The following is a 24,878-nucleotide window of genomic DNA, read 5'->3' as shown; positions in this document are numbered from 1 at the left end:
ACTGTCAGTATTGGGAGGCTGTCTTGAAAAGCATGGAGACCAGCTAGGCAGCAGCACCGCACGCAGTGCCCACCTTTTTATCCCTTCCCACTTGCTGGGCAGCAGAGCTTCAAGCACACTGCTTTCTCCCCAGGCCCAGGGTGGCCTGGCTGCCCTGGGGCCGCCTCCTCTGTGGCAGGCCCTCGTGGAAGCTGCTGCCCTGCCCCCCGGATCAGGTGCAGGGGTCCTCAGCTCACACCCTGGGGATCCTGGTCTGCGAGGTCCCAGGGCTGCCTCCAGGCAGAGCTCCACACCTGAAGCCCCTCCCCACCGAACCCGTAACTTAAGGTCTCCCGACAAAGCCCAAAACCCGATGGCTTCACTGGTGAATTCTATCAAACGTCTAAAGAACTAATACCAATCCTACTCAGACTTTCCTTAAAAGTGGAGAGGAGAGAATTCCTAACTCATTCTGTGAGGCCAGCATTGCCCTGACACTCCGGTCAGGCCCCCTATTTCTTTTTTTTTAACATCTTTATTGGAGTATAATTGCTTTACAATGTTGTGTTAGTTGCTGCTGTATACAAAATGAATCAGCTATACGTACACATATATCCCCATATCCCCTCCCTCTTGCGTCTCCCTCCCGCCCTCCCTATCCCACCCTTCTAGGTGGTCACAAAGCACCGAGCTGATCTCCCTGTGCTATGCGGCTGCTTCCCACTATATCTGTTTTACATTTGGTAGTGTATATATGTCCATGCCACTCTCTCACTTCATCCCAGCTTACCCTTCCCCCTCCCCGTGTCCTCAAGTGCATTCTCTGTGTCTGAGTCTTTATTCCTGTCCTGCCACTAGGTTCTTCAGAACCTTTTTTTTTTTTAGATTCCATATATATGTGTTAGCATACGGTATTTGTCTTTCTCTTTCTGACTTACTTCACTCTGTATGACAGACTCTAGGTCCATCCACCTCACTACAAATAACTCAATTTCGTTTCTTTTTATGGCTGAGTAATATTCCATTGTATATATCTGCCACACCTTCTTTAAGCATTCATCTGTTGATGGACAGTTAGGTTGCTTCCATGTCCTGGCTATTGTAAACAGTGCTGCAGTGAACATTGTGGTACATGACTCTTTTTGAATTATGGTTTTCTCAGGGTATAGGCCCAGTAGTGGGATTGCTGGGTTGTGTGGTAGTTCTATTTGTAGTTTTTTAAGGAACCTCCATACTGTTCTCCATAGTGGCTGTATCAATTTACATTCCCACCAACAGTGCAAGAGGGTTCCCTTTTCTCCACACCCTCTCCAGCATTTATTGTTTGTAGATTTTTTTTTTTTTTTTTTTGGTACGCAGGCCTGTCACTGTTGTGGCCTCTCCCGTTGCGGAGCACAGCGTACACGCAGGCTCAGCGGCCATGGCCCATGGGCCCAGCCGCTCTGTGGCATGTGGTATCTTCCCGGACCGGGGCACGAACCCGTGTCCCCTGCATCAGCAGGCGGACTCTCAACCACTGCACCACCAGGGGAGCCCTAGAGCTTTTAAATATTCTTATATGAAATAAAAAAATAAAGGCCACTAAAATGAAAGACTGAAAAAGGCCTTCCAGCCTGCAAGACAGAAATAGGGGGCCTATCGTCAAAAAATCTACAAACAGGGCTTCCCTGGTGGCGCAGTGGTTGAGAGTCCGCCTGCCGATGCAGGGGACACGGGTTCGTGCCCCGGTCCAGGAAGATCCCATATGCCGCGGAGCGGCTGGGTCCGTGAGCCATGGCCGCTGAGCCTGCGCGTCCGGAGCCTGTGCTCCGCAACGGGAGAGGCCACAACAGTGAGAGGCCCGCGTACCACAAAAAAAAAAAAAAAAAGCTCTAAATATGTAATGAAAACGCCCTCCTTCTGTGATTCCAATGGCGATTAGTTGGCGTTGATTTTGCAAATGTCAGAATAATGAATGTGGACGAACACTTTTCTTAATAATAAGTGAAACCTTGCAGTAAAAGGGAACAGGTATAGAGTCGATAGTTACAGTGAGGTCACATTTATAACGTTGGCAACAAACATTTCTATGGTATCAGACTACTGTGACCAACGAAACTTTTTTAAACCCAATCACATGGCACGTGAAGGTACACTTTGTAGAGGGGATCTGCAGGTCGCACTGGAACTCGTCCATGGAACATTTATTGACGAGCTTATTACGGTCCAGGCCCTGGGCTAGGCTCTAGGGTAACAAATAGGAATCAACCCCGGAACTGAGTCCAGTGAGAGCTGTTTATTGGGGCTGTGGAAAAGGTGCAGGGTGACAGGAGGCGGGGAAGGCCCTGGCTCAGGCTCCTGGGAAGCATCAGAAGTGGCTTCTTGGAGGCAAGCATTTGAGCCGAGTCCTGAAGGAAGAGCTCTGATGAAACCCAAAGCCTTCAGACGGTGTCGTGGGGTCTTCGTGGCTGGGCGCGGTTGGGGCAACGGCGGAGAAGCGGCAGGATGGGCAGGCCAGGGGTGACGCTCCCCGAGCCGGGCCGCCTGGGCTGTACTGCGTCCTTTCCCATCCTTCCGGGTGGCATTCGTTCATCCAGGGAGGGGACGGTAGGAGTCCCGTCCACTGCTGGGGATGGGGCGACAGGATCTGTCAGTACTTAAGGGGAAGAACTGATAGAGCTAGTGACTAACTGCTGGTACCTACACGGGAGAGAGTGCTGTTCTGTCTCAGCTCTGGGAGCAGGTCTGGTTTACTCATGTTTACATATTTTGGAGCCTTTTTTTTTTTGGATAATTTATATAACGAGCACATAACATTAGATCTTTAACATGCCAGCGTTAGAAAGAAAAAACATTCTTACACATTTAACTACTAGAAAAATATAAATATTTATTTTGGAGGTTCTGAATAATTAAAAATAATCAGCGTCCCATAAGTATGATTGTATTAATTAAAGACGAAGTTACTTATGGTTTGTTAAAGTACCTACAATTTGAGAAACCACCCCCTTCCCACTTTTGATTAAAAAACAGATAAAAGTTGCCTTTCATGGAGGTATTTATATATTTTATGATTTGACTATTAAGGAATGGCTTTATGGTAAAATTTTTATCTCAAATTCTACTTTGCAAATAATCAAACTGATAAATTATCCCACTCTTGAGACAGAAATAAGGATGAACTCTTAAATTAATATTTATCCATCCCATGCTTTAAGTAAACAAAAGTATGTTTTAATATTTTTTCACCTCAAATGTTGCCATTTGCTGGGTACATTAAACATATGCTGAAATTAGGTTTCCTTTTAAATCCGGCGGGCAGTCGAAGCTACAGGTTTTGGCTAAACAGCAAAGTCCAAGTTTGGTCAGGGTCTCCTTGTAAAAATTAAAACATCTAATCATTACATCTCATTTTAAATACTACTTCTAAAAATAACACTTCATAAAAATAATCCAGAGAATTTTTGTTTGGGTAGAAAATTTGGAAAACATACAACAGTATTAAAAAGAAAATTCTATTTATAATCTCACTTCTAGGATAACTCCTGTTAACATTTCATTATATTTCCTTTGAGATACAGATAAATATTGATATATTTAGATATATAGATATTTTCCCCTCCCTCCCCAGCACCCAACCACATGGTGGGATCATAGCATTTTCTCATATCACCTTAGAAGCATTTATGCTTCTAACGAGCCCCAGCACTGCTGCCTGGGCTGTGATGAGCTGCAGGCCTGTGGCAGGAACCCTGTGAGCCCATGAATAGCACCTCTGTGCCCCTCTCATCCTCACGGATCAGCAGCATGTAGGTGTCCCTCCATCAGAACTCCGTTGATGAGACAAGTACCACCGTCACCTGTGTGCTGTTTAAGACGTACCAATAGGTTACTATGTTCTGATCTGGAGAATAATGGAAAATGCTAATTAATAAAGGCCACAAGAAAATATTAATTGGCTTTTAAAAATCATCAAAGGCCACAAGGTTCGTGCACTTCCTGAACGAGGCGCTGCCATCCGTCATTTCAGAGCCTCTCAACCAGTCACCCTGACTCTTCTGGATGTTCAGTTTTCCATGTCTGTAAACGTGCATCTAACCTTGGGCTGAAGACGGTAATAACCCAAAAGTAAGTACAGGGCGTTCACAGACGCATCATGAGGTATAATGACTGATTCGTATTCCATTTCTATCGCTTCATCTTTTGAAGTAATATTTCAGTATCCTCTGCAAAGTGCCAAAGAAAAAGCTGCAACTGTCAGCGGTGTACACCCTCAGATGCCTCCGCTGCCTACAACCTGTCCGTTACACAAGCTACCGCGTTTCATCGCTACCAAGTCAGAGTGGGAGTCCAAGAGCACAGCAGAGCGGACAGAAGGACCAGCTCTGCCCCAAAGAGAGCCCCTGGGGAGCAGGTGAAAAGGCCTGTTTTTAATAGGCCACCTAGTCGTCATGGCCTCTTGCAAAGGCAGCAGACACAGGATCCAATCATCTGTGCGTCGGTAAACAAACCCGGAGAGATTATGGATCAGGCAGAAATGTTCCGGAACTGGGCGGCCCAGCAGAGTGGCCACTGGACACGGGCTGCTGAGCACTTGAAAAGTGGAGAGTGCAACTGTAAGGAGCTGCGTTTTTAATTTTAAATTTGTATTTTCATCTAGTCATACAGTGAGCGGCTGCTGTATCAATCGGCCAGGTACAGATCACACAAGAGAGAACGAGATTTCATTTAGAAACCTGATCCAGAGGGTGATGGTCGAGAAGCAGGTACCACGATGAGGCCCTTCCAGGACCTCCCTGAGGGCTGGAGACACAGCCCTGGAATTTCGTATCTCAGAGGTTCTTACGCCCAACTGGGCTGGTCATCTATCTTTCCTAAACTGTTTACACCAGCTGATAACACTGGAGAAAAGTATGTTCTGTCTCAGCCAGACTCTGGGGTCTGTGGGAGCTGGTAAAGCAGCCTAACACTTTTTTTTATTGTTGTTGTGGTACGCGGGCCTCTCACTGTTGTGGCCTCTCCCTTGCGGAGCACAGGCTCCAGACGCGCAGGCTCAGCGGCCATGGCTCACGGGCCTAGCCGCTCCGCGGCACATGGGATCTTCCCGGACCAGGGCACGAACCCATGTCCCCTGCATTGGCAGGCGGACTCTCAATCACTGAGCCACCAGGGAGGCCCCCCCCTAACACTTTTATGTGTAGTTTTTACACACACACAACCATCAGAATACTGTCAGTTACACGTCGAGTTTTGTTTAAACACCAGGATACCTAGGGTATACCTGGGAGCCACCCACCAGAGAATGTTCCTGAACCCAGTGAGGTGGACCCAGCTGCCCTGGGACGTCCCATCTCAAGAGATGAGATGCAGTCTTTTCAGTACCAGGGGCTGGGGGTCGGTCACGTGCTCTCTGCCTTAGTGGCAGTAGCTTTTAAGTAATCCGATAACTGGGCTTTAAATAGCTATTGAGAAACCAAGCCCTCAAACCCACACACTTTGATTTCAAAGCACGTCTGGCGACCTGTAGGAGCTGCGCTGAGTGGGTGCTGCCTCCACCCCCCACCCCTACCCCCCGCCTCAGCGAGTGGGCACGTTGGTTTCAGAAAAGAGCTCCATGACCAGAGCAGTTGGCTTTCCCCGTCTGGGCTTCAGTTCCCCATTTAAGAATAAACGGGTTGGGCTTCCCTGATGGTGCAGTGGTTAAGAATCCACTTGCCAATGCAGGGGACACGGGTTCGAGCCCTGGTCTGGGAAGATCCCACATGCCGCGGAGCAACTAAGCCCGTGTGCCACAACTACTGAGCCTGCACTCTAGAGCCCGCGTGCCGCCACTGCTGAAGCCCGCGCACCTAGAGCCCGTGCTCCGCAACAAGAGAAGCCACTGCAATGAGAAGCCCGCACACCGCAACGAAGAGTAGCCTCCGCTCTCCACAACTAGAGAAAGCCTGTGTGCAGCAATTAAGACCCAATGCAGCCAAAAATAAATTAAAAAAAATAATAAAGGGGTTGAACTGGGTCAGAGGTTGTGAACTGGGAGAGTCCAGCCTGCAGCTGAGGACTGAGTTAGTTGTTAACACGTAAAGCAGTGTCACTCAGGGCTGCTCACACCGCGGACCACGCAAAGCTGCTCTCCAGCTGGCGGTGGAGAGGAAGGGACGTTCTGTCCGAGGAAGCAGCCGTGCAGGAGGGCAGGCACCAAGGAAGCCCTAGGGCCCGTCCCTCAGGGGCAGGATGGCTCGGTCCCCAGGGGTGTGGAGGATTCCCCGCGAGGCTTCTCAACAGAGCCTTGGCCGGGCCGCGGGTCCCATCACCTCTGTGCGTCTGCCTGTGGCTGCGGGTCTGAGCTGACCTGTAGGCTGGGACCGCGTCATCTTCAAGGCACATGGGCACGCAGTAGACACCCAGGCAGAACTCCGGGGTGGCGGGGAGGGGGCGTGATGCGGACACCGTGACAGCCAGCAAGGGCCACCTCCAGGTGGACTGGGGTTTAGGGTTTTTCGGGAAAAGTCACCAGGCATGTCCCATGCCTGTTCCCACCTGTGGGCTGTCTCGCCATCCAGTCCCCAGGCCTCCCCGGCCCCGCTGTCCCCTGGCAGCCTGGCCACTCGTGGGGAGGGAAGCATGCCGGCTGCCAAGAGGGGACACAGAACACGCGACAGGCCGTGGCCACGGGTGCAGCCCAGCAGAGGGACCAGCACCTGGGAGTCGTGCTCTGTGAAGCCTGAGCGAAGTGGGGGTGGGACGCGTGCTGCGAACTGGAGCAGAACCCGAGAGGTGAGTGAGGACTGGTGTCTCCCCGACGGCGGGCGGGGCGGGGCTCTTCCGAGCGCATGCTGTGTGGCCCACACTGCGACAGAGGAGGTGCCCCGGGCACGCCAGGAGCTGTGCCGAGATGGGTCACAGAACGACCAAGAAGGGCCTCCAGAGCCCTCGGTGCTCCTGGACAGGGCAACGTGTGCCAGGCGACAGAGGAGGGCAAGATGGGGTGTGGGGGGAGACCCCGAACCCCTCACCGCAGGCTCGGGTAGGCAGTAGAGGGACAGGCGGCTCCCGGCTCAGCCGGCGGGGGGTGGGCCGTGCGGGCAGGTCTGGGGCCAGCGGATCCTGGGCTCCTCGCTGGGCAAAGGAGGTGCCTTCGCAGAGGAGAAGGGAGCTGGGAGGAGGGCGGCCGTGGCAATAAGCTCGCTGGCAGGTGTGTTAAAGAGGACACCTTTCTGAAAAGGTCCTTATTTCTTTTTTGGTAAATATTGAATACCATATACAGAAAAGTGCAAGAAAAGTCACTTTTCACAAAGTGACTCCATATAACCAACACCCAATCAGGAACTGGAGCATTACCGGCCCTCCGGGAGTCCCCCCAACTGTCCCATCTCACAGTCCAGACTGCCCTCTTCTGGACGCTGGGTGCCTGTCTGGTCTGGCCCTGCGTGGACAGAACTGTGTCCTCCTGTGGTTCCACTGGTGTCTCAACAGAGGCTGTCATCCCTCCTGTTAGAATAACTGATTTACAACGTTGCATTAGTTTCAGGTGTACAGCACAGTGATTCAGTTATACATATGTATGCATTCTTTTTTAAACCTATTCTTTTTCATTACAGTACATTACATGATACTGAATATAGTTCCCTGTGCTATACAGTAGAACCTTGTTTACCTATTTTATGTATAGTAGTGTGTATCTGTTAATCCCAAACTTCTAATTTATCCCTCCCCGTGTTCCCCTTTGGTAACCATGTTTGTTTTCTGTCTGTGAATCTATTTGTTTCGTAAATAAGTTATTTGTGTCATATTCTATTTCTTTAAAATATTTATTTATTTTGGCTGCACCGGATCTTAGTTGCAGTATGTGGGATCTTTGTGGCATGTTTAGTTGTGGCACGTGGGATCTTAGTTGCTGCATGCATGTGGGATCTAGTTCCCCAACCAGGGATCGAACCCGGGCCCCCTGCATTGGGAGCGTGGCATCTTACCCACTGGACCACCAGGAAAGTCCCTATGTCATATTTTAGATTCCACATATAAGTGATATCATATTGGTTTTGTCTTTCTCTTTTTGACTTCCTTCACTTAGTACAATAATTCATAGGTCCATCCATGTTGCTGCAAATGACAGTATTTCACTCTTTTATGGCTGAGTAATATTCCATTGTATACATGTACCCCATCTTCTTTATCCATTCATCTGTTGATGGACACTTTAGGTGGTTTCTGTGTATTGGTTATTGTAAATAGTGCTGCTATGAACGTTGGGGTGCATTTATCTTTTTGAATTAGAGCTTTGTCCAGATATCTGCCCAGGAGTGGAATTGCTGATTCATATGGCAATTCTATTTTTAGTTTTTTAAGGAACCTCCACGCTGTTCTCCATAGTGGCTGCACCAATTTACATTCCCACCAACAGTGTAGGAGGGTTCCCTTTTCTCCACACCCTCTCCAGCATTTGTTATTTGTGGACTTTTTAATAATGGCCATTCTAACCAGTGTGAGGGTGGAAACTCACTGTTGTTTTGATTTACATTTTTCTAATAATTAGCAATGTTGAGCATCTTTTTATGTGCCTGTTGCCCATCTGTATGTCTTCTTTGGAGAAATGTCTAAGCCTTCTGTCCATTTTTGGATTGGAATTTTTTTTGTTATTGAGCTGTTATGAGCTATTCGTATATTTTGGAAACTAAGCCTTTGTCGGTCACATAGTTTGCCAAGATTTTCTCCCAGTCTGTAGGTTGTCTTTTCGTTTTGTTTATGGTTTCCTTTGCTGTGCAAAAGCTTGTAAGTTTGATTAGGTCCCATTTGTTTATGTTTGCTTTTATTTCTATTCCCTTGGGAAACTGACCTAAGAAAACATTGCTACGATTTATGTCAGAGAACGTTTTGCCTGACATCTCTCCTGTTGTTGGGATAGGGCTGCCCCATGCATCCTAGCGGGTGTCTCAGTGCTAATGTGCACGCATGCTGCTTGTACCAACCAGGAGTGGGCTCGCTGGGGCATGTGCCAGGGCCCGGTAGCTTCGGGCTGCCGTCTTAGGAGTCATTTTGCTCTCTTTCCTCATAGCACAAGTTGTTACTTCTTGCCACTTTACCGCCAGGGCTGGACTTCAGCGCATCTCCTCCAGTGTTTGTTTCTCTCACCATGTCGTGTCACCCAGATAACACAGCCTGTGAAACCATGGCTAAGCTCGTTTCAGAGTTCAGTCAGGCTCCAAGGTTTCTGCCTTGAGGGCAGCGGGGGCACTCCTCAAGTTGAGGACACACAGGGGAGGGGGACAGTGTCCTGCCCCAAGGACAGGCAGGAAGGTGGTTTCTGTTACATGCCCTGCGGAGGCCGCATCCGGGGAGTCCAGCTTGGCAGGACGTGGGCCTTCCAGGCCGGGAGGACGCAGCCGGCCTCCCCCCTGAGCCACAGTCACAGCCTGGACTCAGCCTCCCCAGCCTGGGGGCACCTGCTCTGGGCAGCAGGTTAATGCCAGCACCCTGAGCATGTGTGGGACTGCACGACAGGCATTCTGGGGTATTTTTAAAATAAATCATAAGTTAGCCCTTACTCATCTTGTAACATGAATGTTACATCAGAAACTGCTCACCCCGAGGCCTGCTGAGCAAGCCCGGCAGCCCTGTGGGGACAGGCCCTTTTAGGATGTGCTAACGAGCAGGGCAGCTGCTTTGTGCTTCAATCCTGAGAGGGAGACATTGAATCCGGACATAGGGCTGGCTGCCCCTGGTGCTGGGGCTCCCCCTCGGGATGACCTTACTGGCCCCAGGTTCAAGGTCAAGGTGTGAGGTCCCCAGAGGCCCGGAGACAGCAGGCGCAGGTCTGCGAAGTAGCCCTGGTGCCCCCAGCCCCCTTCTGCCTTGAGTCTGTACATCCAGCACCCAGGAGAGGCCATCCCAAGGGAGCCCTGGCCTGGCTTTTACTCCAGGCGTGGCCTTCAGCCCCAGGCTGGCAACTGGCAACAGGAAGTGAGAGGAGCTCAGAGGCCTGCAAGCCCTGAGACCATGGGGCATCCTGGGAGCTGGCCTGGTGGCCCTGGTCAGATGGCATGGCACTGCCCTCTCCTGGGCAGCCATCTGAATAAGCCCTCCAGCTTGGGCCAGTGATTTCTTACAACAGCCAGAGCAGATTTAAAGCAGATTCTTTGTGGAATGAAGGAGAGGACACACAATCACCTGGTCCCCGGCCACACTGGGAGACCCCGAGCCCCTGGGAGCTGGAGGCCGGGGCTCCGAGAGGGCTCTGGCAATTCCTGAAGGCAAAGACAGTGCCTGCACTGTTCTGTCCTCTCTCTCCCGCAATTACGGAACTTCTGCAAGATCAGATCTCTGCTTGGCAGTTGGCACCAGTCTACGGCACCGAAACCCAACAAGGTTTTCTTTTTACTGTTTCTCATGGCATCGTTCAGGATCGGGCTCCCAAAAAGCCAACCTTAATCACTACAGTTTTGCACGTGAATTCAGGCCACAGGCAGGGAGCAGCAGACCTTGCGTTTCCCTCTAAGATGTTCCAGCATTTGTAAGGGTCCCTCACTGTGTTTCAGAATGTCTTCTGTTCTTGCCCTTACGCTTCCGAGTGAATTTAGATAAATGAGACAATGAATTGAGACTCCAGGGCACTCTGACACGTGCACAGCTTTAAGCAGTCCCTTATGCTTTAGATGTCTTTCCCTTCAGTTCTTATTAAAAATGTCCCAATTTCATGAGCCTTCCATAAACTTCTTTTTCTTTCCCACAGAATGATGCAAATGGGTTTGCAAAGCCTCCTTTTCTCAGGTATGTTACTTTCCTCCACCAGGGCCCTCCCCCTTGGTCAGCCTAGGAGAACTGGGCTTGCAGGATCTCAGTTCCCCGACCAGGGACAGAACCGAGGCCCTTGGCAATGAAAGTGTGGAGTGCTAACCACTGGACCGCCAGGGAAGCCCACCGCCCATTACAGAACTGTCCAGAGCTTTAAACATTTCAGACAGAGGGCAGCGTACCTCTCTGCAGTCCTGTGTGGGGCGGGAAGGTGGTGGTGGGAGAGCCTTCTAGGACAGCGGCTGCATTATTAAGTGCCAAACGCAACACGAGGCCAGGGGAACTCCCTTCTGGATCAGGGCAGATGCTGGGCAGGCCCTCCAGGCCCCGCTCCCAGAGGACCCCCAGGCCTGAGGCCTTTCTCACTGTAGCCAAAACGAAACAATTAGCAGCTTATAATGGGCGCATGGAGAGAACTGTCACAGAACAAAACTTCCATGTTCAGAAAATGTCTGGGATTTATATAAGCTATATAATTTTACAGAACAAGAGCAAGAGTTATTAGCTCTTTTTCTGAACCAAATCCCTGTCTTACAATTTTTTTCTCCCCCCGCCTCCCCAGCAGAGAAAATCCCTTTGCTACTGTGAAACTCCGACCAACAGTGACAAATGATCGCTCAGCACCAGTCATTCGATGAAAAGGTGGCCCCAGATTCTTCTGGTTCCCCGTTCGGTTCTCGCTTGGGAAATGATAGGTATACGTTTGTGATAAGTGCTGTCCTGTTGTAAAGCTTCACCGGAGGGTGCCTGATTTTACATGTATTCCACTCGAGCAAATCAGTGCATTTTCTAATTTAACATAGCTGGGTTTACATATTTCTGTCTTTAAGGTAACTACATCATAGTTTAGCTACAACTCAATCATTTAAAGTATTTTCTTCCTATTCTGTTCAAGAACTGTAAATTTTCAAGTACTGTAAATTTGGTTCCAATCCTATTGTATCATTTTCTTTTAATATTCTATGATTTTTTTTTTTAATAGCCAGAATAAGGGATAGTTGACGCTTCTGTGACTGGCTTTCTGCACCTGAACGCAGATAAGATCACAGTTTTACTTTATAAAGCATGTGCTCTTAAATAGCATTACGATGTTTAAAGAAATCACTGTGTAGATTTGCATCCCAGCATGCAAATAACCTTAAGCAATATAAATTATGAGAATATTGTATAAAATTTAACTTTTTAACTTAAAAACTTCTAAATGTTTGCCTAAGTCAAATGCAGCCCTACCCAAGATGAAGCATCCCGCAAGTTCTCGTGATAGACACAGCGCTAAGAGCACTGAGAATTCTCCTATCACAGCCATGATATTAGCACTTGAATACTTTCTAAGAGGTACTGAATTCGGCGTTCTGAGCTACCAACTGGGATACCAATGAAAACATGCCAGGCCATGCCACATGCGGGCCTGGCTCACAGGGTAATAACACATGCATCTGGGGACTCCACACGTAGAAACCCAGGCTCCTCTCACTAAGCTAGTTGACCAAAGCTGCCTCCATCACTGATTTACTCTGAAACCTGTTGGGGTGCAAGTTTCTCCACTTTTCAGTCAGGTGCTGAAACTGCAAACAGCACTGCTGAAGCCAGGAGGACCTCTGGGAGCCGGGGGAGGGTAGCGGGAGGCTGCACCTCGGCTGAGCCCCACGCCGGCATACCCGGAACCTGGGCTTCTGCAGCGGCGCGGCAAGGCAGAGCCAGTGGCAGGGTTTATCCCTGGCTGTCAGGGACTACGCCCAATTTGGAGGAGGAAAACTCACACACAGGCCATCCACTGTATGGGGGCAGGGGAGGGGGGCTTGTTGCTGACCACAGCTTTTGGCTTTGCCATGAATATTGTTTTTCTATAAGCTTGAAATTGGTCAAGGTCAAATGCAGGTAAACCAGTGTAAGCGTGTGACGCTTTGGGTTCTTGGTCCTGTCTTCCTCCTGGCTGGTCGGCTATGACCGCTTGGTGGTGGGGGTCTGGGACTGTGTGAGGGCTCCCAGGACCCGCAGGCTAAGGGCCTCTGTCAAGGAGCAGACCCTTCCACCAGCCAAGAAAACACAATCAAATTAGTCACATGGCCCATTGCTCCTCTCACCGTTTAGTAAGAGTAGGGTTCAGAAGCCCTTTATTTTCAACAGTGTGGAGGGAGTGAGGTGTAGAGGCTTGTTAATTAAGGGAAAAAGGGCAGGGGGTGTCACACCGTGGCCCCGGCCCCCAGAGCTCTGCTGCTGGGGGGTCTTCTGGTTACAGGGATGGCACGGGTCCTGGGATTATCAGATGCCACTTGCAGGCCCACCTGGCTCACCCAGACCCTCTACACCTCCACAGAAGGGACGACAGCCGTCACTTACCTGCGTCACACAGCACGGGAGGCCTTGCCTTAGGTCCTGGGCACTGGGGTGCGTGCTCTGTAAATGTCAAGGTATTAGGTTTCATTATAATAATACAAACTTGAAAACAAGCACAGTTTTTGAGCTGTAAATGCCTAATGAGGAATAACAGAAGGTCGGTGTGAACTGGATAATGTTGAAGCTGACTTAGGAGAGGTAACGCTCTTCTCTATTTTGTATATGTTTGAAGTTTTCGTAACAAAACTTGATTTCTGTAAGTGGCAGATTTCTGTAAGTGGCAGTGTGCACTGAATAAGCGAAACCAGGTGAACAACGGTATGGATCTCATTTATTTAAAGCAGTATGTCTCACCTTTCCCAAACTGAAGACTGCAAAAAATAAAAGCAGTGCCTTACTGAGCTGTTGTTGACCTGGGAGCCGTGCGCGGCCACACTCCCTGTGGCTCCCGCGCCCAGTCCACCCACCTCCCTTTACAAAACAGTCCTGAAGCTGAATCCCATGAAGCTATTGTACACGACATTTACATTAGAAAAAGAGAGCTGGGTGTGGGGAAGCCAGGTGTGCTGTTCCCTTTAAGTAAAGTTTGCTCCACAGTTGGGGCATCTTCGCTTCCTCAAGGCAAAACAGCAGATGAACCCAAAGGGGAACAAGACGATGGCCAAGAAGATGCCCAGGAAGGTGAAGGAGTCCTCCAGAACCCCGACCCTGCGGAGAGAGAGGGGGCACGCGGGTTAGGGCCCTCGCAGACCCAAGGCCTGCCAGCCCAGCGGACCCCTGTCCCCAAGGCGCCCTCCACCCACGTCCGCAAGCCTAGGCGCCTCCAGAGCTGGGGCGCTGGTCGTGGAGGGGACGGCCAGCTGCCACCGGTGGCTGCACAGAAAACGTGAAGAGGAGAGAAGAGCCGCTTGGGAGGCACCAGCACCTACTGATAAAGGCAAGAACATCCGGCTGCCATATAACCTGCCACATGTTTTCTCTTACAAAATGAGGAACAAGAGACAAATGCTGGTTTCTATAAAAATTCTTATGTCTCTGAGAACAAAACCAAGAAACCCAAATCCCTTTAGGATATTTTTTTCCCCAACGTTGAAAAGTTTTAGACTTATTTTCCCATTCCCTACAGGGAAATTCCGAAAATAGTGACAGAGTTTGGATTTTGTGTGATTTTTATTGGTTTCGGTGGGGGGAGCAGACTTTAGTGAAAGACTACAATCAGCCATGTTCACACCATGTTCACACCATGTCACTTATCTTGAGAAATTTAATTTCAAAGCTTCCTCTTCGGAAGAAGTCATGATAACCTTCAACGTGCACAGTACATAATCCCTGGGACCGCTAGGGGTCATCCCCGCACTGTGTGCCCACGAGGGCTCCACCCTGGGTCGGGTCCTTTTCAAAGGCCCCGAAGGGGGGAAGTAGGAGCCATGTGCTCAGCTCCTCGGGTGACGCCCATGATGCCCACCCCCCAGAAGCGTGTCTCTCGGGCCCCGCAGGCCCAGCCCCGCGCCAGCTGCAGCGCAGAACCAGTGCCCCGTCCTCGGGACCCCAGCCTGTCCCCCAACGCACACACCAAGGTCCTTGGGCTTCCTGAAGCCACCTTATTGTCCTCAAATACGGTAAGGATCCTTTATGCCCACGACCCTCCTCTGGCCGCCTGTGTGGAGAGGAAGGTTCAGCCCAACCAACAAGCGTGGGCGGCGGCGGGAGGGGGGGCGGGGCGGGCAAACAGGGCTGTGGGGGCCCAGCGAGGGGCAGCTCAGCCGGGACACTGACTCCAAGCCCTGCCCCAGAGAAAAGCACGCGGTGGACACTCCACTCCCGCAGCACCTCCCAGCGGGCCTGGCCACTGGAAGCCCTGGGAGCACTGCAGAGAGACCAAGGGCGGGGGGGGGGGGGTCTTGGGGACCTGCCTCACGCCCCGAGTTAGTTGAGGAAAGGCTCTGAGCAGCCCTGCAGCGGAGACACCTGCTGAGCCCAGGCTCACGGACGCCGCCCACAGGCCAGGCCCGCCCCAAGGGAAAGCGCATCAGCTGGCCAGCATCTGTCAGCAGGGCCGCCATTTCCGGCACAGACAGTACAACACAGGCTGTCGGGTCACCACGCTGTGCCCCGTGCCCGCCCAGACCCCACCTGCCCCAGCTTTGAGGCCCTCTCAGACTGGGTGGCAGAAGAACGTGCTGAGAGAGCACCCGAGGCCACGCGGCCGAAGTAGGGAGCGGGGGCTTCCAAAAGGCCCTGAACCACCACCTGTGGCTCCACACAAAGGAGGCCGTGACAGGCTGCCCCGGGCCCAGAACACGCCTGCTCTGTGCAGTCGCTGCTGACAGCTCCTACACCTACTGGTACTAATCAGGCCACCCGAGAATAACTGGAGGCGGCCAGACGGCCTGGGACCACTCGGGGAGCCATGGCCCCAACTCCCTGCTTCCTCCAGGCACCGAACCAGGTTCCACCTACAGCTGAAATCCCCAGACTCACACCAGTTTGCACGTTCGGTTAGAATGTCCAAGGGAGGAGAAGCACAGGACAGAGTTGAACTAGGCCTCACAACTGTGTCACCTGCACCAGCTGAGAACCTTCTGAGCCACCAGGGTGCCTCGTGTCCCCTCCAGGGGCCACTGAGGCCCGAGAAGAGTGACTACCAGACGCTCCGTACTCTCTCACTTAAGGATCAAGGCTGTTCAGAGGCAGAGCTTAGAACCCAGGGTGTCCACTCAAAGGCTCCAGGAGATCCCAGGAGGAGGCTAGGGCCAGGCGGGGTCCTGCCCTGCTGCGAGGGCACCCAGCGCCCCCTGGCTGGAGAAGCCCTCCGAGTGGCAGCCATCTCCCCACAGTGGAGGGGCGGGGGCTTGCCCTGGGCTGCCTGGTGCCCGCGCCCACGTGAACTGGCCCGTCTGCGACTTGTTCCTGTCCTCTGGGGTCAGGGGTCAAACAGCAACAGCCCCCCATCTGCCTCTTCCCTAATTCTCCACCCAGACCCCAGACCCTGGTCAACACTGTCTAAAGCTAGAGGAAGCCCAGGAGGGCTGGTCACCCTCATCCGGGCCCTCCCCACCATGAGGCCAGTGGACTGGCCCCGCGTAAGCACAGCTTCCCAGCAGCAGTCACACCAGCCGGGGGAGGCCCGGCACCCCAGGCAGGAGGAACACGCTCCCTCATTCCACAAACCTGCAGTGCTTTCTGTCCAGATCCATCACTCACTCAAGCCAGAGCAAAGCAGGCAGCTTGGGCCTCCCCTTTCCAACACCCTCAGTCAGGAATCCGGGTTTGATAGGATGAGACCCCACGCCCTCTCCCCCGTTCACCTCCAGCCCACCCCAAGAAGTCGGCAGAGCCAGGCCGTTTCCCTTCAGCAGCCAGGGAGGTGGGCAGAATCCGGGCCCTGCTAGCAGGTCTGCTCCACACTCAGACCTTCCATGAAGAACCACGGCCCGACCCGCCAACGTGGCTTCCCAGCCCAAGGGACCTGCTACCCGCATCGCAGTCCACACCTCTTACCCACAATTCCAAATGCCAAAAGCTCTGAACGCAGAACTTTTTTATAAGTTTGTAACAAACCCAGCTGGCAGCCACATGTGACCTGAACTGATGTGTGGCCATTTATAGTCTTAATGTGTCCCCTTAATGGGAATATTTGTGTCTTGCTGCAGAAATGTTAATATTTGACCATGGGTGCTGCCCAAACCTCAAAAGCAGTGCTAGCACGATTTACTGTTTTTAAAAATCCAAAATCTTCTGAACTGAGAACACAACCTGGTCTCTAGGCCAGTCCTGACGCAGCAACAGCAGGCTGCAGAGCAAACCTGTCCCTCTGGGGCCACGTAGGAGGGAGGGGACCCCCTGCCCGTCCTGCCAGCCTCTCCTAAGTGGCGTGGCCTCTCTTTCTCTCCAAGCCCCTCAAAAGCCTTCACCGTTTCAGACTGAGCTTCATCTCTTCATCTCTTCATCCACTGGCTCAGAATCCAAACTGAGCAAGCGGCCTCAGCAGCGGGTTAAAAGGCCCCTCCCCCATTCCTGAGAAACGGGGGTGGGGAGGATGCGGAAACTGGAGAAACCTGGGAACTGATTCTGAAAACACTTCCTTAAGGGACTCTGACCTTACGGGGAGAGTGGTCACTCGATTCCACTGACACCCATCTGCTCAGGGAGCTGGGCTGGGTGGGGCCCCAGGACGAGCGCGGCGGAGACCCTGCAACACACACGTCCCATCCCATCCTCACCACCCCCCGTTTCCTCACAGCGTCCTCCCCGTCCCATCGCGTCCCCCTTACACGAAGCTGGAGCCCGGAGCCTTGTTCAGGCAGCGAGTGGCCTGGCTGGGAACAATCCAGACCCCAGCCCAGGGCCTCCCTACCCTCTGAGCCCCCCCGGTTAGTGCCACCACTGCTCCCAGCACAAGGCCTCAGGTCAGGATCTGCCGCAGAACCACCCCAGACAAGCCGGGAGAGGGGAGCAGAGGGCTTCGTGCAGGTGGCCACGAGCCTGCGGACAGGCAGGGGTGGGGCATGATGCCCCACAGCACCTGGCCAGCCCCCTCCAGAGACCAGGTCATACCTCGCCCCCAGCTGTCCCAGGGTCCCATGGGGGCAGGGAGCCGCCGGCCACTCCAGGGGCGCTTCTGAGCAAGCCTGCGGCCGGGTAGCCCAGAGCCTCCCCAAGCAGAACAAATGCTGAGGGAGGGCCTGCAAGGTGGCAAGGCCTGCCTGGGGCTCCCGGGGCTCCCCGGACCCCAGGCTCATTCCAGGCACAGCTGGACAGAGAGGCCCCGAGCACTCCCAGGCCCCCACGGTCGGCACGCCCTGCCCGCGGCAGCCCGGGAGCCGGGGCCGGCTCATCAGTGCTTGGGCCGGGGAGAGCCCGCTCCCAGGGGCGAGGCCGGAGCCCCAGCCTCATCACTGTCCTGACCTCTGAGCAGCACCCGACCTCCACAGCTGTTCCTTGAGCCCGTCTTGGCTTCCAAGACCCCAGCCGTTCCTGGATTCCCTCCTACCTCTTTGGTCACCCCCAAGACCGGACGCCCAGCTGGGAGCCGGCTGCAGCCAGGCCCCACGCCTCGACGTGCCTTCCAGCCTCCGACCCGCACTGCCCAGCGCCCTCTGCACAGGCCCTCCCACTGCAGCCCCGGGCCCCCAGACTCGAGGTGGCCTCATCCAGGGACAGCCCACGCCCCAGAGGAGGACAGTTTCAGAGAGGCCCGAGGCCTGGCCGAAGCCCCACCAGCCAAGGCGGTGCTCAGTCCACAGGGGCCGCGGGTGGGCAGGGGTGGGGTGAGGCTCATGCTGTCTGCAAGGGTAGAAAGAAATGCTCTCATAGCGCCTAAACAGAGAAGATGTTTAAGGGTCAGGCTGCTTAAGGGAAAGCTCAGACGGTGGCAAAGTGACAAGTGGCACAGGCCTCTGACGCCAGGCCTCACTCAGAGGGAATCACAGACGTGTGACTTCGGCAAACTCCTGCCAAGCTCCCAGGGAGGGACGGAGCCTGGCAGGCTGGCTGGGAAGGAAGGAAGTGTGGTCACATGAGAAGCCGCCTGTCTCCCAACCCTATGACGCTGGACAGGGGCCACACCGGCTGTCCCCAGGGACTAGGCACCCTCTCCCCAAACCACCGCGGAGCTTCCTTGGAAGCACCCGGCCTTCCCCTGCTTCCTGCTGCCCACCTCCCCGGGCCCCCGGCCCACTCCGGCAGCAGAGGGCACTGCAGGCAGGGGACCGGGACACCCCTGTGTAAGAGCCCAAGCGCCGGGAGGGCCCTAACCGCCAGCATCTGTCCTCAAGCTGACAGAAGGGCCCATGGAGGACACGCCTTGGAGGGCATCAGAGTGTGTGCTCCCAACCCGGGCCCCCAAACTTGTTCTCAGAGCACCTGCTCCCCACTGCTGCGCCCACCACCCAGAGGCCGGGAGGCCAGCGATCCCGACAGAAGGCAAGAAACTTGTTCCGGTGCAGGCGCCCTCCCTCAGCCTTAGAGCAGCCCTGAGCCCAAGCCCCTCCTCAGAAGAGCACAGAGATGGTGACCCACATTCTGCACTTTGGGGGCTGAGGGCAGAAGCCGGGGCCTCCACTGTGACCGCTCCCACCCCAGGAAAAGGGAGGGATCAGGGGAAATGCTCCCGTCCTGCAGCAGCCTGGAAGCTCACAACCCTGGGGGATCCGTGCCCGTAAACTCCACTGCTGGTCTCCCCTCCCCCACGCTCAGGGCCTTGGGCCAGCAAGAGCCTTGGACCATCCCATCAGACACCCCATCTCCCAGATGGGGAAACGGGCCCAGCTGGCAGCTGGCAAGGCCAGGATCTGAGCCCAGCTCGTCTGGCAGGCTGGGCCCTGCGGGGAGACGCTGAAACCCCAGCCAGAGGGCTCTGCTCCAGGTGCGGCGCCTCCTCAGCTGCCAACCTGAAACCCCTCCTTACACTTAGAATATTGCTCGGAACCCCTCCCGCCCAGAAACAGGCCCTTGAAATCGCCCAGCTAGGCTCCTTGGGGACAGAAGGGCCGTGCACACAGCAAGGCTCTGGGCACCCTGAACCAGCCTCAAAGCCAAGCACAGCGGGTTTCCCGTCGCCCACCTCTCTGTGCAACTTTCCAAAAGGATTCCCAATGGCTCTCTCTGCAAGGGACCAGCCTCCCAGACCGTGCCCCCCATCTCCAAGCCCACCCACATGCCCCCAACCCCAAGAACTCTGCCGCCCACAGGTGCCCAGTGCAGGGTGCAGAGAGCTCCTCTCCGGAGGCAGCCAGTTGTCTCCCCTCCCCCTTCACATTCTCCAAAGGCTAGAGTATCACCAGATGTGTCCGAAAAGACACCTGCTTAGGGTTTGCATATCAAGGTCCACCTGGCCGGCACGCAACCCAGAGGGCTCTCCCCTGCCCACAACCCCTTCAGTAAACTCACAGTTGGTTTCGCGGGTCCAGCCTCCTGCCCCCACTTCCGGACGTTCCCCCTCTTCCCAGGCCCTTGTCTCCCCATACAATTGACCCTTGTGACTCAAACTGTTAACTTCCCTTCAACTCCACTCTGGGCATCCCTGATACGCTTTTGAAATTAAGCCTAAGTGTAAGCCACGGCTTCTCAGTTCCATCTCACGAACTCCAACTTCCTCCACCACCCACCTCCCCACCCAGGCTGAAAGCCCAGTCCTTGCCAAGTCTGCCCTGACTTTCTAAATTGTCCATGCAGTCGAATTCACCAAGGGCAAGAACCAAATCTTATCTGAATTTGAATTCTCAAGACCCACACAGAACAAGCATATAATAGCTGCTTCTCAGGCCCTACAAAAACAGAAAATTCTGGAGGCTCAAGGTTGAGAATCTGAAATATCGCTCCCACCCCAAAGAACCTCGGCGTTGCTGCCCTTATGCAGGTAAGGGCCCTGATGGCATGAAGCAGCCCTGACAGCGGCCGCTCCCCTGGCCCCCTGGCCTTCCAGCTCCTCCAACACGGGCCACCTGAGTCAGGGCTCTCCTGCCCACGCACTTCAAACTGACCCTCCCAGGAGAAGAGAACCTTCTGCCACCTTCAAGAACCAACCGCAGAGCAAACTTGCAGCTCCCAGAATCGGAGATAAGAGGCTGCCAGTCCAACTGCTACCATTTCTTCATCCCACCCACTCGGGATTCAATGGCCACCAAAGCACATAACTCCCCCAGAAAACAGAACCCAGCTCCCTCTGCCCCATGAAAGGTGCATGGACCCAAGGACCACTGAACCCATTCTCTCCCATACCCCAGTGAGCAGCCTGTCCCAAGACTGACCGTGTCTCCAAACGATCCTGGTTTTATGAGTTTCAGTAAGTGTGTTCTTAGAGGTTTCTGGGGCCCCCAGGCCCGTGACATACCTGCAGACAGGGCAGCCTCCAACGACAACGATGGAATTGGCAGGGTACCGGGTGACATTTCGGCTGTGGATGCTGTAGACCCTGGGGTGGTGCGTGGGTAACCCTGTGGGCAGGAAAGCACATCAGAAGGGGACAGGCAGGAAAACGCGGGGAGTCAGAGATCTACTTCTCCTGCCCTTCCCCACTCCCCACCAAAAACTCGCATCCTTTTCAAAATCAAGACAACAGCGTCCACTAAGTGCCTACTACGGGCTTTATCAGGTGTTAACTTGCAGACAGCATCTCGTTAATAAAGTTAATTTGCAGAGAGATAATAATGCTTCCCGGGAAGGGCGAGCCGGGCGCGCGCGACCGCGCAGGTGGGCTGACGGCCCTCGGGCGACACCCAGACTCGGGGTCCCGACATCAGGTTCGCCGAGCGGAGACTGCCCACCACCGGGTCTCCCCTCGGCCGCGCCCCTGCCGCGTCCGGAGAAAAGTTGGTTTCGGGGTTAAAGGTCGTCACAGAACTCCGCCCAAAGTTTGCTCCCGGGGCCCCAGGCCCCGCCCGCTCGGCCAGCTCCAGTCCCGGGACGACCCCCACCCCGCTCCCCGGGCCCCGGGCCCACCTGTGACGAGGTAGGGGTAGGGCGGCGGCGGGGCGGCGGCGGGGATGGCGCCGTAGCCGTGCGGGCCGCACGCGAAGTCGCCCTGGCCGGCCTCCAGGTTGTAGGCGGGCGGCCGCTCCTGCAGCAGGGGCTTGTGGTCCATGGCGGGCGGCGCCCACCGCGCCCGGCCCGGCTCCCGCTCGCGCTCTGACTCCGCTCCGACTCGGACTCGCGGGGACGCCCGGACGCCCGGCGGCGGGCCCCGCTCCTCGCGGGCGGCGGCGGCGGCGGTGGCGGCGGTGGGGCTGGGCCCCCTGGAGGCGGGTGCCGCGGGCTTCCCCCCGCGCCTCCCCCCGCCGGTCACAAGACCCGGGTCACGTGGCGCGGCTCCCGCGGGGGGGTGGGGCGGGGTGGGGCGGGGCCGGCGGCGTCTTAAAGGAGCCGCGCCCGCTCTCGGCCGCCCCGCGGGCCTCCAGTCCGGGCGTCCCCACCCGGCATCCGCGACCCCAGACCTCACACAGCGAGAAGAGCCCCCGCCCCCACGCCGACCCAGAGACGCCGCACTAGGGGCGTGACCTTATGGCCTGTAGACCTGTCCCTCCCGGCGCTCCTGGCCCGCTGGGCCTCGGGGGCCCGAGCCCACCCACCACTGAGGAGGGCTGAGGCCTGGGGGGCAGGGGCGGCCCGGAGGAGGTGCTTGGCCGGACGAGTCCCCAGGCCGCCCCCTGGTTGTCACCGCCCCGAACAGAGGGGCCGGGGCCTCCGCATTCTGAGCGACCCTGTGAATCGTGCCTGCTCGTGCTCAGTTGGCGTTCAATTCCTCGGTTTTCTTTTTGACAAACTAAATTCGGTAATTTATAGGGGTTGTGGCCACTGATTACAAATTAACTCCCCTGTTGGGAACAAACCCTAAATATCGGGCACCGCTGTGTGGCAGCTTCTGTCCCACTGTTGCTCCTCGGTTCGGTAATCTTCACGGCAACCCAAGGAAGTACTGACCCCTGGTCCACAGTCCGGAGACGGCTCCGAAGAGGGGAGTGACCTAGACTGTACCACCAAGGCCGCTCAGTCCCACGCCCTCACGGAAGCACTATGTCACATGCTAAGAGCTTAATGGTTTTGTAATAAAACTTTAAACAAACAGATGTGTGAGCTTCAGGCCCTGACACCCTGTAGCTCCCCTGCACCCCTCCCGGGCCTTCTGCAGCGTTTGGGGTTTCCCAGCCTTTCTCACGTGACCCGCACTTTGATCTAGCTCGGGGACAACTCTCAGACCCCGCCTCATTTTTAATTTCTCTTAAGAGACCATCGAGATTCTTTATCGCAAGTGTAGCCCAACAATCCGGTGGGAAGGGAGGAGGGGCGGCCGGGTAAGGGCCTGGCTGGCACTGGTGGGGGAGAGCCAGGTCCAGAATGGAGGCTGGCCCCGAGTGGCCAAGGACTTCCGGCCAGCAGAGGTCCTGTCTACGGTGGGAGGCCCTGCACTCCAAGGGGCAGCTGTGAGCTCTGACCAACCACAGGGGGAGAGCAGCCAAAATCAAGACCGCGCCCTCCCCCCCCGCCCCCGCCCGAGGGAAAACTGGGGCACGACCCAAGCCTCACCAAGGAGCGAGGAAAAGTGGGCTCGGGGCAGGCCTCCTAAGATTCGTCAGCTGTGGACACTCCTGCGGGACCCCCATCCTTCCCCGCCTACCCCTCAGCCTTTCCTATCTGACTCAAGTTAAGTTGGCAGATGTCTTCAATTTCATGGTTAATTTTCCCTTCCTCACGTGTCTGTGTTTACAGATCAAACTCCGAAGAACCCATAGCCTCAGGCTCCCTTCTCGTCCAATAATAGATTTTCGCCCCCCGCAGTTCCCCCCCCCCCCCGCTTGGCAATGTCTCAGTGAATGACAGGATGTGGGACTTCCCAACAAAGCAGGCCCCTCCCTGTCATTCCTTCATTGAGCCGAGCTTGACCGGCTCGCCAAGCTTCCCCCAAGCAAGGCCTGAGGGGAACAAAGATAACTGGCCACGGAAAAGGAGCGGTCCAGTAGGAAGCCTCACTACAGCAGTGCAGGAATCGAGGCTTGAGGGGGGAGAGTTGGAGGTGCCTCTGAACGCTGGGTGCCCCGGGAGTGCCCCCACCTGAAAGTATGGCCAGCAGTGACTGGTCCCGAGGGACCAGGGGACGAGCATTCCAGGCAGAGTGAACTGCGGTCCCAGAGAGCAGCAGCCCACTACCTGCCGAGACTCTAGGTCACCTGGTGCGGCCGGAGCCCTGCGAGGGGGCTGAACCGCTGGGAGTTCAAACAGAAGTAGGAGCATCAGATATCCTATTAGAAAAATGACTTCGGCTGCAGCGTGAAGGGTGAGAGGCGCAGGGGGATCAACGAGGAGGGACAGCTGCAGGGACAGGGAGGAGAGGCCAGGTGCGTGAGGTGGAGAGCCCGCTAAGGCCTGGCGACCGCCTGGCTGGATATGGGAGACTCAGGACGCTAGGGTCTCGGGCTCAGGTGACAGTGGTGCCAGGACCTGGATGCGGATCGGGAGGAGCCAACAGGAGGGGACGGGGCGGGTGGGGAGGCTGAGCGGCCCGGGTGGACCCAGATCGCGCACATCCTGAAGCAACACTTAACCAAAGGAAAGCGTATGCATCCGCGAAGCACTAGCCTTCGGATAAAGACCTGCGCCGTCTCAGTGGCAGTTCACCCACAAGTATTTTGGAGCAGACACTCTGCCCCAGGAGGCAACAAAACTGGCGACATCCTGCCTTGTGGAGCTGACACTCCAATGGGGTGGGGCCGGTGCTGCGAAGTCGGCGGGGGCGGGGGGGGGGTGCAGAATGAGCAGGTCAAGGGCATAGGGAGTGAGGCAGGCAAGGCGGTGCAGTGAGTGGTGTGTGATTTTACTTTGCTGTTCAGAGGCTGGTCCAGTAGGTGGGCAGAGTCTGGAAGGAGGTCGGAGAGCCAGCCGTGAGGAGGCCGGAAGGACCAGCTTTTGCGTGTTTGCCAGTTTGCTGGTGTTTTAAGGGAAAGGGGAAGTAACAGCACAGTTTGTAAGTTGGTGGGAACAATTGGATGCAGACGAGGGGGGTGTGGGAGAAAGAGGGGGGGAGGAGGAAAAAGGATGTGGGGTCCCTGGCAGAGTCCCAGACGAGCCACTCACAGAAGCCGGAGAAGGTGGAGCATGTGGGCACTCGGGAAGGTGGGCAGGAGGAGGGAGGGGACGCTGGCTTCGATTGCTTCTGTTTTCTATATGAAACAGGAAGCAAGTCCAGCCTCCGGGAGTAACCTCACCTCCAAGCTACTTCCTATCTCAGTTCATCCTTGGGGCCATCCTGAGAAGTAGTCACCAACAGCCCCCAATCGCTTGACGAGGAAACCCAGGCACAC

General features: G+C 55.0%; 2 protein-coding genes and 2 long non-coding RNA genes across 9 annotated transcripts in view; 1 reads left to right on the top strand and 3 right to left on the bottom strand.

Annotated features, from left to right (window-relative positions):
- The window catches only part of BAIAP2L1 (BAR/IMD domain containing adaptor protein 2 like 1), an 86,033-nt gene extending 74,106 nt beyond the window's left edge, over positions 1-11,927 (top strand). For 3 of the 6 annotated variants that reach the window (XM_027125783.1, XM_027125778.1, XM_027125780.1), the window contains 2 exons: positions 10,685-10,722; positions 11,309-11,927. In XM_027125783.1, coding sequence (XP_026981584.1) covers positions 10,685-10,722; positions 11,309-11,334 — 64 coding nt within the window. In that variant the 3' untranslated portion in view covers positions 11,335-11,927. Of the gene's footprint in view, positions 1-10,684 lie in introns of all 6 variants that reach the window. The other 3 variants (XM_027125784.1, XM_027125779.1, XM_027125781.1) reach the window with 2 other exon arrangements.
- On the bottom strand, positions 2,235-5,028 carry LOC113630428 (uncharacterized). Its single transcript, XR_003436961.1, has 2 exons — positions 3,732-5,028; positions 2,235-2,584 (listed from the first exon to the last, which is right to left on the bottom strand). It is a non-coding gene; the product is annotated as an uncharacterized LOC113630428 (long non-coding RNA).
- Positions 7,192-11,040, bottom strand: LOC113630430 (uncharacterized). The gene is made up of 2 exons (XR_003436963.1): positions 10,929-11,040; positions 7,192-7,458 (listed from the first exon to the last, which is right to left on the bottom strand). It is a non-coding gene; the product is annotated as an uncharacterized LOC113630430 (long non-coding RNA).
- A 1,469-nt stretch (positions 11,928-13,396) lies between the features above and the next one.
- Positions 13,397-21,838, bottom strand: BRI3 (brain protein I3). The gene is made up of 3 exons (XM_027125786.1): positions 21,526-21,838; positions 20,918-21,020; positions 13,397-13,791 (listed from the first exon to the last, which is right to left on the bottom strand). The coding sequence occupies exons 1-3, from the start codon at positions 21,665-21,667 to the stop codon at positions 13,659-13,661; spliced, it is 378 nt and encodes a 125-aa protein (XP_026981587.1). The 5' UTR covers positions 21,668-21,838; the 3' UTR covers positions 13,397-13,658.
- Between the last annotated feature and the right edge of the window lie 3,040 nt (positions 21,839-24,878).

Source organism: Aethalodelphis obliquidens, unplaced genomic scaffold (assembly GCF_003676395.1).
Source record: "Aethalodelphis obliquidens isolate GAN/ISIS:26980383/991018 unplaced genomic scaffold, ASM367639v1 scaffold30, whole genome shotgun sequence".
Classification (NCBI taxonomy): domain Eukaryota; kingdom Metazoa; phylum Chordata; class Mammalia; order Artiodactyla; family Delphinidae; genus Aethalodelphis; species Aethalodelphis obliquidens.
This window is presented reverse-complemented; position numbering and strand designations above follow the sequence as displayed.